General features: G+C 38.2%; 1 protein-coding gene across 2 annotated transcripts in view; it reads right to left on the bottom strand.

Moving 5' to 3' along the window:
- The window catches only part of LSAMP (limbic system associated membrane protein), a 705,546-nt gene that overhangs the window by 310,594 nt on the left and 381,172 nt on the right, over positions 1-13,780 (bottom strand). For both annotated transcript variants that reach the window (XM_068976041.1, XM_068976034.1), the window contains exon 2: positions 6,649-6,881. In XM_068976041.1, the coding sequence (XP_068832142.1) occupies positions 6,649-6,881 (233 nt within the window). The remainder of the gene's footprint in view (positions 1-6,648; positions 6,882-13,780) is intronic.

The raw sequence follows: 13,780 nt of genomic DNA on the forward strand, positions 1-13,780 counted from the left end.
TGATTAAGGAAGGGAAAGAGGGGCGAAATGGAAGGGAGAACAAAGGAACCAATGAAAGAAGGAAAGAAGAGAGCAATTAAAAGAGATCAAAGGATGGCTGCTTGGAGTTCTGGGTAATAGATATTAGTCAGAATTAGGAATGTTTGATAGAATTGTAAAATACATCTAAGAATTTAAATCTTAGGAGCAATAAGTTCTAGACTAGTATTCATGAAAACATTAAATGTTTCCCAACATTTGAATTTTCAATTATTAAGAGCATATCTACAGACATGCAATTGCAAGCCAAAATGATATGCTTGGATTAATGAGATACAGGAAATATGAAATTTTTAGTGTGAGGATAAAACACACAGGTTCTCACAAGAGTTAACTTTCATACTTTCTCCATAGTTATATTGGTTTAATTCAAGTAATTATGCAAGGAGATCAAGCCAGTCAGTCCTACAGGAAATCAACCCTGAATACTGGATAGATGCTGAACCTGAGATTCCAATATTTTGGTCACCTGATACAAAGAGCTGACCCACTGGAAAAGACCCTGATGCTGGGAAAGACTGAGGGCAGGAAGAGAAGAGGGCAAGAGGATGAGATGGCTGGACAGCATCACTGACTCAATAAGCATGAGTATCTTACTTTTACATTTAAAAAATATTGTTGGGAGGAGAGTTTGGAGGAGAATAGATATATGCATATGTATGGTTGAGTCCCTTTGCTGTTAACCTGAAATTATGACAACATTGTTAATCGGCTTAATGAAATAAAATGAATATTTTTTAAAAATGTTAATGAGAATAGCGTAAAAAGAAAGCAAAAGATGCAACATGGAAATGATTCCAGTATGGGTAACAGACTCAAGAATAATGTAATAAATACATTGAAAACATGACAAATCTTATAAGGTACAATGAATGAGACATTTAATAAGTAAGATCTACATTTAAAAAATAACATCATGACAGGGTGTCCTTTGTATTCACATACACATGGAGATTCCTAATGTTACAGCTAAAAAACTACCTTGTTTTTGGAGCCATCTTTCCCAGGGCTCAAGAAGATGAGATTAATCTCTGTATTCAATGAGTACACAGATTTATTTTTACTTTTAATTTTTCTATGACAAGGCCCTAGTACCTGCTTTGCAGAGTTTTAGATATAATTTGATGCCATGTCACACAGAAAAATGAACAGGCAGGCAGCAACAAACTCCTCTCATGGATTGCTTATATTGCCACAACAGTGGTTCTTGGTTTTCCCACATGTATCTGAAGCACCTGCAGAGCATAACACACTTGTAAATTTGGGCCACATTCCCAAGCCTTCCAATTCAGTTGTTCTGGGAGTGGTTCTCAGGAATCTGTATTTTGAAAAGTATAATAAACCAAATTCTTGACTTTTTTGCAGCTTATGCAAAGATCAGATAAAGAGAAATATTGCCTTAACACAAGTGTCTCCATCTCTGGCATAAGCAGAAAAGAATAGGAAATCATAGGAAGGAAGGTAACATTCGGAGAGAAATGGACATTATGAATTGGAAGGATGCCAGAGAAATTTATTTATATTATTTAAGTGAAAGGTATTGTTTTCTCAATCTTTGAGTTTAGAATCTGTAAAAGAGGTGGTGTAGAAACCAAACTATCTGGCTTTAGAAGTGGGTCCCATCTTTTATTACGTATCTCGAATGAATGCTTGTATTTGAATAGCCTGACTTCTACAGATGCAAAATTTAATTTCACTAATCGCAAGTGATCCCAAAGGTCATTACTGATTTGTGAATTTGCTGATGCAAAACTTTCACCTGTGTTCCTCATGAGGAAGATGTGTGGAGATGTCATTTGGCTAAAGATTGAGTTTAGCGAACCATGAAGCATATTTATTTCAACACAGGTTATTTTCTGTGTAATGACGCTCATGAACTGATTTTAAAAAAACTTACTTTCTCCCTGAAAAATAATCACCAGAATAGAAGAGAAAATGTTGGAGATGCTGAAAAATCATTCACATTGTGGAAATATATATTGATTAAAGGAATATATCTATTTTCAGGAGAAATGGAGGGATACAGAAGAAATGTGAGGGGAACAAACACTTAAACTAAAAGTTGAGATTTTTGAAGTCTAGAGAAGTTTGCATGTCTCAACCGGTTTTGTTTTGTTTTGTTTTGATACATGAAATGGACAGTTTAGGGAGAGATTTTGTTTCCATAGGACTAGGCTAGGTAAGAAGCCTTAGAGGACCTAAGATGTTATCATGAAAGTCAAGTTATTTTCCAAGCTACCATTCCTGTCTCATGTCCAAGAATAGTTTTAAATATTAGGGGATGTAACATTATTTGAAATTGAATGAAATTATGCAGGATTATCTCCCTAGATGTTCTTAATGTACATACTACTTTGGAAGTAGTGGCTCTTAAAATGTGGCCCCAGTACCAGCAGCATCAGTAGAATGTGTGAGAAGTGCAACTAGGGTATGAGGCCATGTGAGAGTACAAATTATCAGGGCTGATCTCCAGAATGACTTAATAAGAAACTGTGGAGTGGGGTGTACCACCAGTCAAAAATAGAACTTACCACACTCTCTGTGTGTTGTCAATACATGCTGCATGTTGTCCTCAGACATCCTTAATAAAAGTAGCTAAAAGGTGATGCTGGTCTAAGAAGCCCTTTAGAATCCCAAAGAAGTAAAGTTCAAGACTAGATGCTAAGGAAAAGGACAACTGAAGAAAATACATTGAAGGAACCCAAATAACAGCTGAAAGAGCCTACTCAAGGGTCTCATGCAACAAGTGGAGGGTGTTGTTGGACTCTGGGAAGCATCCAACACAAAGAGAGCCTCATGAGAGTTACTCCAGCAGCAGCAGCCTGCTTGTTGTCACAGCGGTTATCATCATTAGTATCACTATCTCACCACCACCACCACCACCATCATCATCATCATCATCACCTTATTTGGCGGGAACACATGATCTCCAGAAAACAAGCTAAGGGCTTACCTAGGTCATGTAATCTTTAAATTAAACCAAGCTTTAGAGTGACTAAAGATGGTGACTGCAGCTATGGAATTAAAAGATGCTTGCTCCTTGGAAGAAAAGCTATGACAAACCTAGACAGCATATTCAAAAGCAGAGACATCACTTTGCCAACAAAGGTCCATGCAGTCAAAGCTATGGTTTTTCCAGTAGTCACATGTGGATGTGATAATTGGACTATAAAGAAAACTGAGCACTGAAGAACTGATGCTTTTGAATTGTGGTGTTGGAGATGACTCTTGAGAGTCCCTTGGACAGCAAGGAGATCAAAATAATTTATACTAAAGGAAATCAGTCCTGAATATTCATTGGAAGGACTGATGCTGAAGCTGAAGCTCCAATACTTTGGCTACCTGCTGTGAAGAGCCAACTCACTGTAAAAGACCCTGATGCTGGGAAAGATTGAACACAGAAGGAGAAGGGGCCAACAGAGGATGAGATGGTTGGATGGCATCACTGACTCGATGGACATGAGTTTGAGCAAGCTCCAGGAGTTGGTGATGGACAGGGAAGCCTGGCATGCTGCAGTGCATGGGGTGGCAAAGATTTGGACACAACTGAGTGACTGAACTGAACTGAGGCCTTAGAGAAATCAAGTGAAAGTGAAAGTCACTCAGTTGTGTCTGACTCTTTGCAACCCCATGCTCTATACAGTCCATGGAATTCTCCAGGCCAGAATACTGGAGTGGGTAGTCTTTCCCTTCTTCAGGGGATCTTTCCAATCCAGGGATCGAACCTAGGTCTCCCACATTGCAGGTGGATTCTTTACCAGCTGAGCCACAAGGGAAGCCCAAGAATACTGGAATGGATGGCCTATCCCTTCTCCAGTGGATCTTCCTGACCCAGGAATCGAATCAGGGTCTCCTCCATTGCAGGTGGATTCTTTACCAACTGAGCTATCAGGGAAGCCCCAAATAGGTTACCCCCAAATTGATTTAAAGCAAGAAAGAAAACTGAGATATGAAGCCCCACTTTCTTAACTACTATTCTTCAGTGATATCTCACAGCATCTTTAAGCTAAAGGTGACCTCCCCATTGGGCAAAGAAAAAGAATACAGTATTTATTTAATAACGAGTTATGTGGGATTTGCAGAAAGCATGTACGGTGAGTAAGGAAGGACTTGAAAAATTCAAAAGACCCTTATATTCTGAAGGAAGGTGCTGTGGGATTGGAGGAAAGAAGGATGGCAGACATGCCTATAGACAGAATCTTTGATGTGGTGAAAACATGTAAAATGGAGCCAAGGAGTAGGAGGCAGTGTGAATAAACAGCGGTAAAGGGGTGGACCCACTGACATAATCACAAAGTTGAACGTTCTAAGGGGAATTGAATCAGCCATCTGGTGCTAGATATCAAATGCCAACATCCATATAACTGTCCAAAACATCTCCCTTCATAACTCAGGTTCAAGGAGGAAGCAACCTTTCATCATTGCCCTTACAAGAACAGGCTTTGTTGCTCATTTTTTCTTTTAAAGCAGTATGGTTAAAAAGAAAATACTATAATATCTTGAGTCAAACAGATATGGGTTTGAAACCCAGTCCTAAGCCAAGAGGCAGCCTTGGGCAGCTCCTTATCATTCCTGAACTTCAAACTTTTTTCGTATTTATAATAAAGTTATTAATATCTACTTCATAATAACATTATTAGAAGCAAACAGGATAATGAATAAACAGTACTTCAACTGTATAGTTCTTTTCCATCTCTTAGTATTAAGTTAAACTCAATAACTTAATAGGGAAGTATAAGCAGCATGATCTGACCTAGCTCTAATTCTCTCCAGATTGTTGTGTTAGTAGCTAAAATGTACCTAGATGAATGAGCAAAAATGAGGAAGGGCTTTGGGCACTTGGCACTAAGAACTCCAATAGGAATTTGGTAGTTCTTAAAAAGTCACAGCAGAAAAATTCCCATTCCAGTAGAATGTGCTTCAATTTGATTCCTTGTCTGCTTGGTTCCAAACTACTCCCTGAACTCTCTGTGTGACCTTGAGCAAGTAACCTAAACCTAATTAACTTCTGTTTCCTCATCTAGAAACCAAGGGATGTAATCCTCAGATTGCCCAATTTTGTTCCTTGTAGGACAATATACATTCTCTAGCTGTGGTCTCTAGTGAGTTTCCAATAACATTAAAGACTGTGAAGGTATTAAAATTGTGTAGGAATTTCACAATATAATGTGTTGCTGTTCATTAGATAAAATCTGTTCTAAGGGACCTTAAGTAAACTAATTATCCCCCCTCTCTTTGCCATTAAATGAGGTAGAAATTTTCCTTTTCTTTTGAAGTGTGTGTTTCTGTGTGTGTGTGTGTGCTTGTGTGTAGGCTTGAGTTTTGAGGAAGTTGCTAAGTTAACCTTTTACCTATTAACACATTTGTAGTTATGTTTACACATTTAAATGGACCACCTGACATCCAAACCCTGGTGTCTCTTATTAAGGAATTCACGCGAAGTGTGATAGGCACTTTGCAAGTCAGTAGACACGCCTTTTACAAGCAATAAAATGAAGCTGTCAGCCACTGCAAATGGACCAATATAGAGGTCACATGACTAAACCTCCCCTGCACAGGTACTCTCTGACGTATTTTACTCTGGTTTCAATCTATTAATCAGAGGAGTTGGTAGAGCAATAATTTAAATGCTGCAATAATCAATTCCATAACACATTAATAGAAGCTACAGTCAAACTTTGCATACAACTGACTGCACTGGAATCTTGACAGGAGTCCTAGGGCCATACCTAATTTGCATTAAATTTACATAACATTGTAAATCAAGACTGCGTGAACACAGCCCTAATATTTGTTAGTGCTTAGATCCTTCCTGGTAGATGGATTGAAACTGCTAGTGGTTTGACTCTGCTTGCAATAAAACTGTACAGCTGATCAGCTTTGTTCTCATTCTGCAATTATGGGGAAAGGGCCCCAAGAGAGCTATAGTTTTGGGGCTTGCATATGCCATTTAAGGTTTTGATCCTGTAAAACCATGACTCAGATGTGCCTTTGGAAACCCCAATCTGGAAGCAGATTATCCTCAATGATTTTGCAGATCTTCGTCACGGCACTTGCTCACAAACAACTTGCCGTGAAATAGAAATACAAACTACAAAGAAAGCCAGCCAGCTGAGAGGATGTCAAGGCTTCTGGAAATTTTTATTTTTCCAAATAACATTTACTATCAGAAAAACAGATAATTAGCGATATTCTTCAAACTGAGGACAGATAGAAATCACACCTTCAGCAAAAGCATCCAGTATCTAACAGTGTGAAAAAGTGGACCTCACATGGTTCCAAGCATTCTGTGTGTTTTTATGTCCCTGTGGACACAGCTGTGGTCTTTGCTGTGTGTTATCACATTCAGGGTTAAGAGAAAACATTCTCACCAAGGTTATTGACTCACGGTGGCAAGAATCTTTTTTTCTTTATCCTCCTCAGTTCTATTATTTAAAGTCTATCCCCATTTAAAGTCTTCCTATGTAAAAAGAAAATAGATACTAAAGTGCCATAATGAATTTGGAATTTGCCACAACAAATCCTTTATTCCGGAAAGGATTACTCGAGTATTTTGTATGTCATGATTATTTTCTGCCATTTGCCTCTCCTTTACCATCTTCTCCTTACCTTGCACAATCAAGTAAACTTGGGAGGTCTTCGGCTCATGCTGTGTCTGCACCGAGCAAGTGTAGGAACCCTCATCGTAGACATCCACCTTCTGGATTCGCAGGCTGTACTCCAGAGAATGGCGTTTCTCCAGCTCAACCCGAGGGTCCAGAGACCACTTGTCATGCCCAGCAAAAATGATGCCAGAACGGTTCAACCAGGCCACCTTTGAGTTCTTATCTTCTACAACGCACCTGGCAAAGTAGAACAATGACATTAGAGCCTTAGTTATACCTGGATCTGCATTCATTCTTCACACAATTTGTCTCAACAAGGCCAATCAAAGAAATGACTGTGTGCAGGATGAATCATGGCCATGCCATTTCTTAGAGTCCCGAATAGTGTCATAATTTCTCCTTTAAGATCTAATCCCCATCCACTGGATGGATGTCAGTATATCACACTCAGTGGGGCAATAAACAATCAGGGAGAGTTAATACAGGCAAACTTAAATGGATATCAACTTCCCATTGGATTATATACTTCTTGTCTAGGAAAAGGTCATTCACACAGAACTCCACTTGTTTAAGTTACTCTGAGAATTAGGCAAATGATAATATGACACATTTACTCAGTTTTGAACTGCATGTATTCTTTCATTCAGTTTAATCACTCAGTCATGTCCGACTCTTTGCGACCCCATGGACTACAGCACACCAGGCCTCCCTGTCCATCACCCACTCCTGGAGCTTACTCAAACTCATGTCCATCAAGTTAGTTTTGCCATCCAACCATCTCTTCCTCAGCCCCTTCTCCTCCTGCCTTCAACCTTTCCCAGCATCAGGGTCTTTTCCAATGAGTCAGTTCTTCGCATCAGGTGGCCAAAGTATTGGAGTTTCAGTTTCAGTACCAGTGCTTCCAATGAATATTCAGGACTGATTTCCTTTAGGATGGACTGGTTGGATCTCCTTGCTGTCCAAGGGACTCTCAAGAGTCTTCTCCAACACCACAGTTAAAAGCACCAATTCTTTGGCACTCAGCTTTCTTTATAGTCCAACTCTCACATCCATACATGACTACTGGAATAACCATTGCTTTGACTAGATGGACCTTTGTTGGCTATACTAATTCTTTAGTATTTCTTAAAGGCTTATGTGAAGGTGGATTTAAATTATGCCCCACCATTGAATCAACAGGAGTCACACTGAATTTTAGAGTTTACTTCTGATCTTTCCAAGTTTGGAATGCCCATCCCCAGGAATGAGAAGTGTGTGAGCAGATCTAGGGGTAAATAGATAGGTATCGTAAACAAAATCAAAGCTCGTATCAACTTGCCTAAGTCTGGTTCCACCTTTTGAAGGCAGCAGGTTGTAGGCTGGGAAGACAGCTTGCTACCAGCATTTGCAGCACAATAGAATGAATTCAATCTTTTCTAGTAGATGAAAATCTAAATATTCCAAGGAATACAAAGGGAAAAAATATCCATTTGAATAACTACTTCTTTTAGAAACCTAAAAGGGTTTAATGGAGAAAATCATACTCCTTCAATTGCAGCAAGAATCTGGAAATGGAAAAGTCAAGCCAAAAATCTTTTATATCTTTGGCAAGATTTATGTCTGCCCCACAGGGAGGTGGTCTCAGACCCTGTTCACAGCTGCAGAGCCAGCTGCTCAGTACTCTGGGGCATGAGGGATGGACAGAAGAAGCCAGGATCATGACGGCAGAACAATAAAATGCCATGTTCCCCTGTATTTTCCAAACCAAGTCCATCCCAGATTTTCTGTCAGGTCCAAACAGCCATGCATGGACAGGAAGCTGATACACTATGCACAGGTGTAACTACAGAAAGACACAGAGTCCAATTCATCTCTTCTAAAAGAAGGAGAAATGTAGAATCTTTTAAAAATAACTCACTTATGGTACACAAATCATTCTCATCCTATCACTTTTGGGTAAATTTCAAATGTTAGTAAAAATGAGGATTTCATTTAATTACTTGAGTGCATGATATACAGGTTTTTCTTCTCTTCGCTCATTTATTTTCAGAAACATATGTAGATTAAGGGCTTCCCTGGTGGCCTAGTGGTAAAGAATCCACCTGCAACGCAGGAGCCACAGGAGATGGGGCTTCAATCCCTGGATCAGGAAGACTCCTTTGAGGAGAGCATGACAATCATTTCGGTATTCTTGCCTGGGAAAATCCCATGGACAGAGGAGCCTGACAGACTATAGTCCATAGGGTTGCAAAGAGTCAGAAATTAATGAAGCGACTGAGCACACAACACATGTGGATTAAAGTACCATTTAGTGGCTCCAATGTATGTTTCTCTGCCATGCAGATATTATTGAGATCAATTATGCTTGATAATTTAAGACTCTTCTAAAAGGGAGGGCAAAGCTAACTTCATGAATGCTCCCTGCTTCTCTCCTGACTCAATTTTACTTTCCCTCTGCCATTCCTGGGTGGTACCATGTCTCTGTCCTTGGTGGTTTTTATAGCACTTCTCAACTTAGAATCAATTATGAATCAATTAATAGATTATTTGCTATCTTCCTCTAGATCATTAATAAAGTTGCTGATGTAGGTCTCCTGTGTTTTTCTTTTCTACTGAGAATAATGGAAATTTCTCTTTGCCAAAGCATTTTAATTTTCTATCACATTTATTATTGCATTGCTTTCATCATCTACACAGCCCAACACAGTAGCAACCAACCAGTATGTTATAGCATAGAGGTGTACCTTCAATGGTGTTTAGCCTGGAGGAAGACTAGAATATGTTTATCTTGAAAAAATACATTATATATATATATATATATATATATATATATATAAAACTATAAATAAAGAAATGGTATGGACCTAACAGAAGCAGAAGATACTAAGAAGAGGTGACAAGAATACACTGACCTATACAAAAAAGATCTTAATGACCTGGATAACCATGATGGTGTAATCACTCAACAAGAGCCAGCTATCTTGGAGTGCAAAGTCAAGTGGGCCTTAGGAAACATCACTACAAACAAAGCTAGTGGAGGTTATGAGGTTCCAGCTGAGCTATTTCAAATTCTAAAAGATGATGCTGCGAAAGTGTTGCACTCACTATGCCAGCACATTTGGAAAACTCACCAATGGCCACAGGACTGGGAAAGGTCAGTTTTCATTCCAATCCCAAAGAAGGTTAATGCCAAAGAATGTTCAAACTACCACACAATTGCACTCGTTTCACATGCTAGCAAAGAAATGCTCAAAATCTTTCATGCTAGGCTTCAACAGTACATGAACTAAGCCAGATATACAAGCTGGATTTAGAAAAGACAGAGGAGCCAGAGATCAAATTGCCAACATCCATTGGATCATAGAAAAAGCAAGAGAATTCCAGAAAAAACTTCTACTTCTGCTTCATTGACTATGCTAAATCCTTTGTGTGGATCACAATAAGCTGTGGAAAGTTCTTAAAGAGACGGGAATACTGGACCATCTTACCTGCCTCCTGAGAAACCTGTATGCAGGTCAAGAAGCCACAGTTAGAACCAGACATGGAACAACAAACTGGTTCCAAATTGGGAAAAGAGTACATCAAGGCTGTATACTGTTACCCTGCTTATTTAACTTATATGCAGAGTACAGCATGTAAAATGCTGGGCTGGATGAAGCAGAAGCTGGAATCAAGATTGCAGGGAGAAATACCAATAACCTCAGATATGTAGATGAAACCACCCTTATGGTAGAAAGCAAAGAGGAACTAAAGAGCCTCTCAATGAAAGTGAAAGAGGAGAGCGAAAAAAACTGGCTTTAAAAACTCAACATTAAAAAAATGAAGAAACGAAGATTATGGCATCTAGTCCCATACTTTATGGCAAATAGATGGGGAAACAATGGAAACAGTGACAGACTTTATTTTCTTGGGCTCCAAAATCACTGCAGATGGTGACTCCAGCCATGAAGTTAAAAGACACTTGCTTCTTGGAAGAAAAGCTATGATAAAACTAGACAGCATATTCAAAAGCAGAGACATCACTGCCAACAAAGGTCCCTTAAATCAAAGCTATAATTTTTCTAGTAGTTATGTATGGTTGTGAGAGTTGGACCATAAACAAGGCTGAGCATCAAAGAATTGATGCTTTGAACTCTGGTGTTGGAGAAGACTCTTGAGAGTCCCTTGGACTGCAAGGAGATCCAGCTAGTCAATCGTAAAGGAAATCAACTCTGAATATTTATTGGAAGAACTGATGCTGCAGCTGAAGTCCAATACTTTGGCCACCTGATACGAAGAGCCAACTCACTGGAAACAACAGGAGGAGAAAGGGATGACAGAGGATGAGATGGTTGGGTGGCATCACCAACTCAATGGACATGAGTTTGAGCAAACTCTGGGAGATGGTGAAGGTCAGAAAAGTCTTGCATGCTACAGTCCATGGGGTCACAAAGAGGGACTGAAGAACAACAACAACAATACATACACATTTTGTTTTATTCATTAAGGTACCTCCAAGCACTAATATGGTATGAAACAGACCTTGGTACATGCCCATCATATGAACCAGCAGTGTCCCATATGCAGAAAGAGGATATATGGTTACCTATATTCCACTCCTGCCATTCCAAGCCCTTACGGCATCCACTAATGAACTGGGCAAATTTCCTTATTAGTGAAAGGCAGAGTTTCTAAGTTGAATCTTTTGGGTCCTTTGGACACTTTAGCAATTTTTTTCTGTGGAAAAGTTAAAATTAGCACATAGATCGTTACTCCAAATTATTCTCTGAGAGAGTTCAGATCTATCTTACCTAAAGAAGTAATTGACTATTTCAGCAAAATTGCCAGACCCATAAAAATGCATCTACTGAAACAGTACAAAGTTATGTGGAAATTCTGCTGTGACGATTTACATGGTATTTTATTTGTATATTGTGTTTCATTCAAATTTATTTTTCATAATTTCTCCTTTACTTCGAAATAAGTGAAAGGAACACAAGAATATATACACACACACATACACACACTTTTCACTAATCAGTATCATTAGCCAACTTCACGCACCAGAGCACAATGTAGCATTTTTAAAAAGGAAATCGAGATTCCTCCAGATATTTAAAGGTTCTTCTTTTATGCAGCTAATGGTTCAGAGTAAGTGTGTTGACTTTATAAACTAGAAAATAATCTTTCTATAACATGGCTAAAACATTCACGATGAAAAATGAGCAAAAAAATCACAATTTTAGAGTTAATTTAACATTAAGAATGTTTAAATCTTGATTTAAAGTGGCAACTATTTTAAACCACAAGAAATGCATATAAGAGAAAAGATGATCAAAGTCAAAGTAATAGTCTCAACTACAGAAAAGTGTAGACGTTTTGTTTGTTAAATGAAAATAACCGGTCACATAGGAGAGTCACAGATGCCTAGCTACTGGGAAATGAGGAAATGCCAATTAAAGAGAGCGTTGGGTCCCAGCAAGTGCTGACTGGCCAGAAAGCATCATGAGCTTGCATCTAGAAGTTAAGTGACTTAAATGTATATTAGGCATGCCTGTGGAGTGAGTGTTCTCATGCCATACCATTGTAATATGGCAATAAATGATCCCCTACGCAGAATGCTCCTTCAGTACCAGTCTAGCTCAAAAATAAATACCTAGGCACTTCATCTTCTAAATCGGCTCTGGCCAAAGCAGGGAAAGAACAAAGAGACACATTTTTCAACTCTGTGTTATGTGTTGCTTGGATTTAATAGAATGTTTCCTTTAAAAGCTTGGGATACACAAATCATTCCAGGATTTAGAAAGGACTGCATGGTAAACAGAGTAAGTGTTGGTCCCAAGAGGAGAGGGCAAGGATTGACTCTCTACTCTGGGTGGGATTTCTGGCAGGTGGCTGAGGCCATGAGGATATAATACAAAAAGTGTCACGTTTCCAGGAAATCTTGATTAGCACCCCATCCTTTTACTTGCCTCCTTCTTATTATTCCACAATGTATTTGAGTTATCTGTACTTATCTTTCCTCATAAGCTTATTAATGAGAGTGACCCTCAAGAAGTCACCTATGGAACCTTCATGGGGCCAACAGAATAACCCACTATGTACACAGTAGGCACTCGCTAAAATGTGGAATAAATAAACTGAATTTAACAAACTGCTATTATATCAATTATCAAATATTTGTACTTATTTAATAGGTACAGTATAGATGGTAACTATTTTAACTTTTCTTAACTTATAATTAAAATTTTCAGATACATAGGGAAAATTTAAAGAGAATTACTGAGTATGGAATTAACATGAAATCAAGAGAGAAAAAATTGTTATCAATGAAGAAAAATCATTCCTGGAAATTAAATAATCTATATCACATGTTAAAAACAGTGAAATTTAGTGAGTTGCCCACATTAACCACGAACCCACAAATTTCACATTATTACTTACCTTAACTATGAACCTATGATTTTTTTTTTCAAATCGGCTTTAAAAAAATAAAAAGAAAGGCAAGCAAACATATTTCCAACTTCCCTGTTCAGAATGTCTGAATCCATAAAACTGTCACAAAAAATCAGTTCACCCATAAAAATTCTCAAGCATTTGATCTCTGCAAGTACTTTACACCAAGTATATTATGCACAGTTACACAAATAGGTACATTGACAATTCTACTCATATTGCATCAAGTCTGGGGATTATACTTCCAAAACAAAGAATATAATTGGAGGCAGAAAGAAATGCTAAGTTTGGTTTGTACCAATAGATGGCTTAATAACATATTTACTAACAATACATCCTTGATGTAAGTGATACACATCTAACAGATATTAAGCCTGTTCAGCTGCTACTAGATGCAGCTCATTTTTAATAAGCATTACTGGCTGCTATAAATGGACTGAGTTAGTATTTATATTTATCCAGACTTTACTTTTGAAGAGTATAATTTGGTATTTATTCTACAATAACAAATAAATATATTTTACTTAGTTTCACACCAGTTACCTACCTTCATACTTTTAAATTATATAAACTGGGGAAACTGTAGCTGGATGGGTGAGAGAGATTTGTTTCTTAGATTAAGAAAGAACAGTGAGATGAGTGGTTTTTAAGTGGGGGCAGTTTGTGCTTCCAGATAATATTTGGTAATATCTGAAGACATTTTTTTGAATATCAAAATCGGA

The sequence above is a fragment of the Capricornis sumatraensis genome, chromosome 1, assembly GCF_032405125.1.
Source record: "Capricornis sumatraensis isolate serow.1 chromosome 1, serow.2, whole genome shotgun sequence".
NCBI classification, from domain to species: Eukaryota; Metazoa; Chordata; class Mammalia; order Artiodactyla; family Bovidae; genus Capricornis; species Capricornis sumatraensis.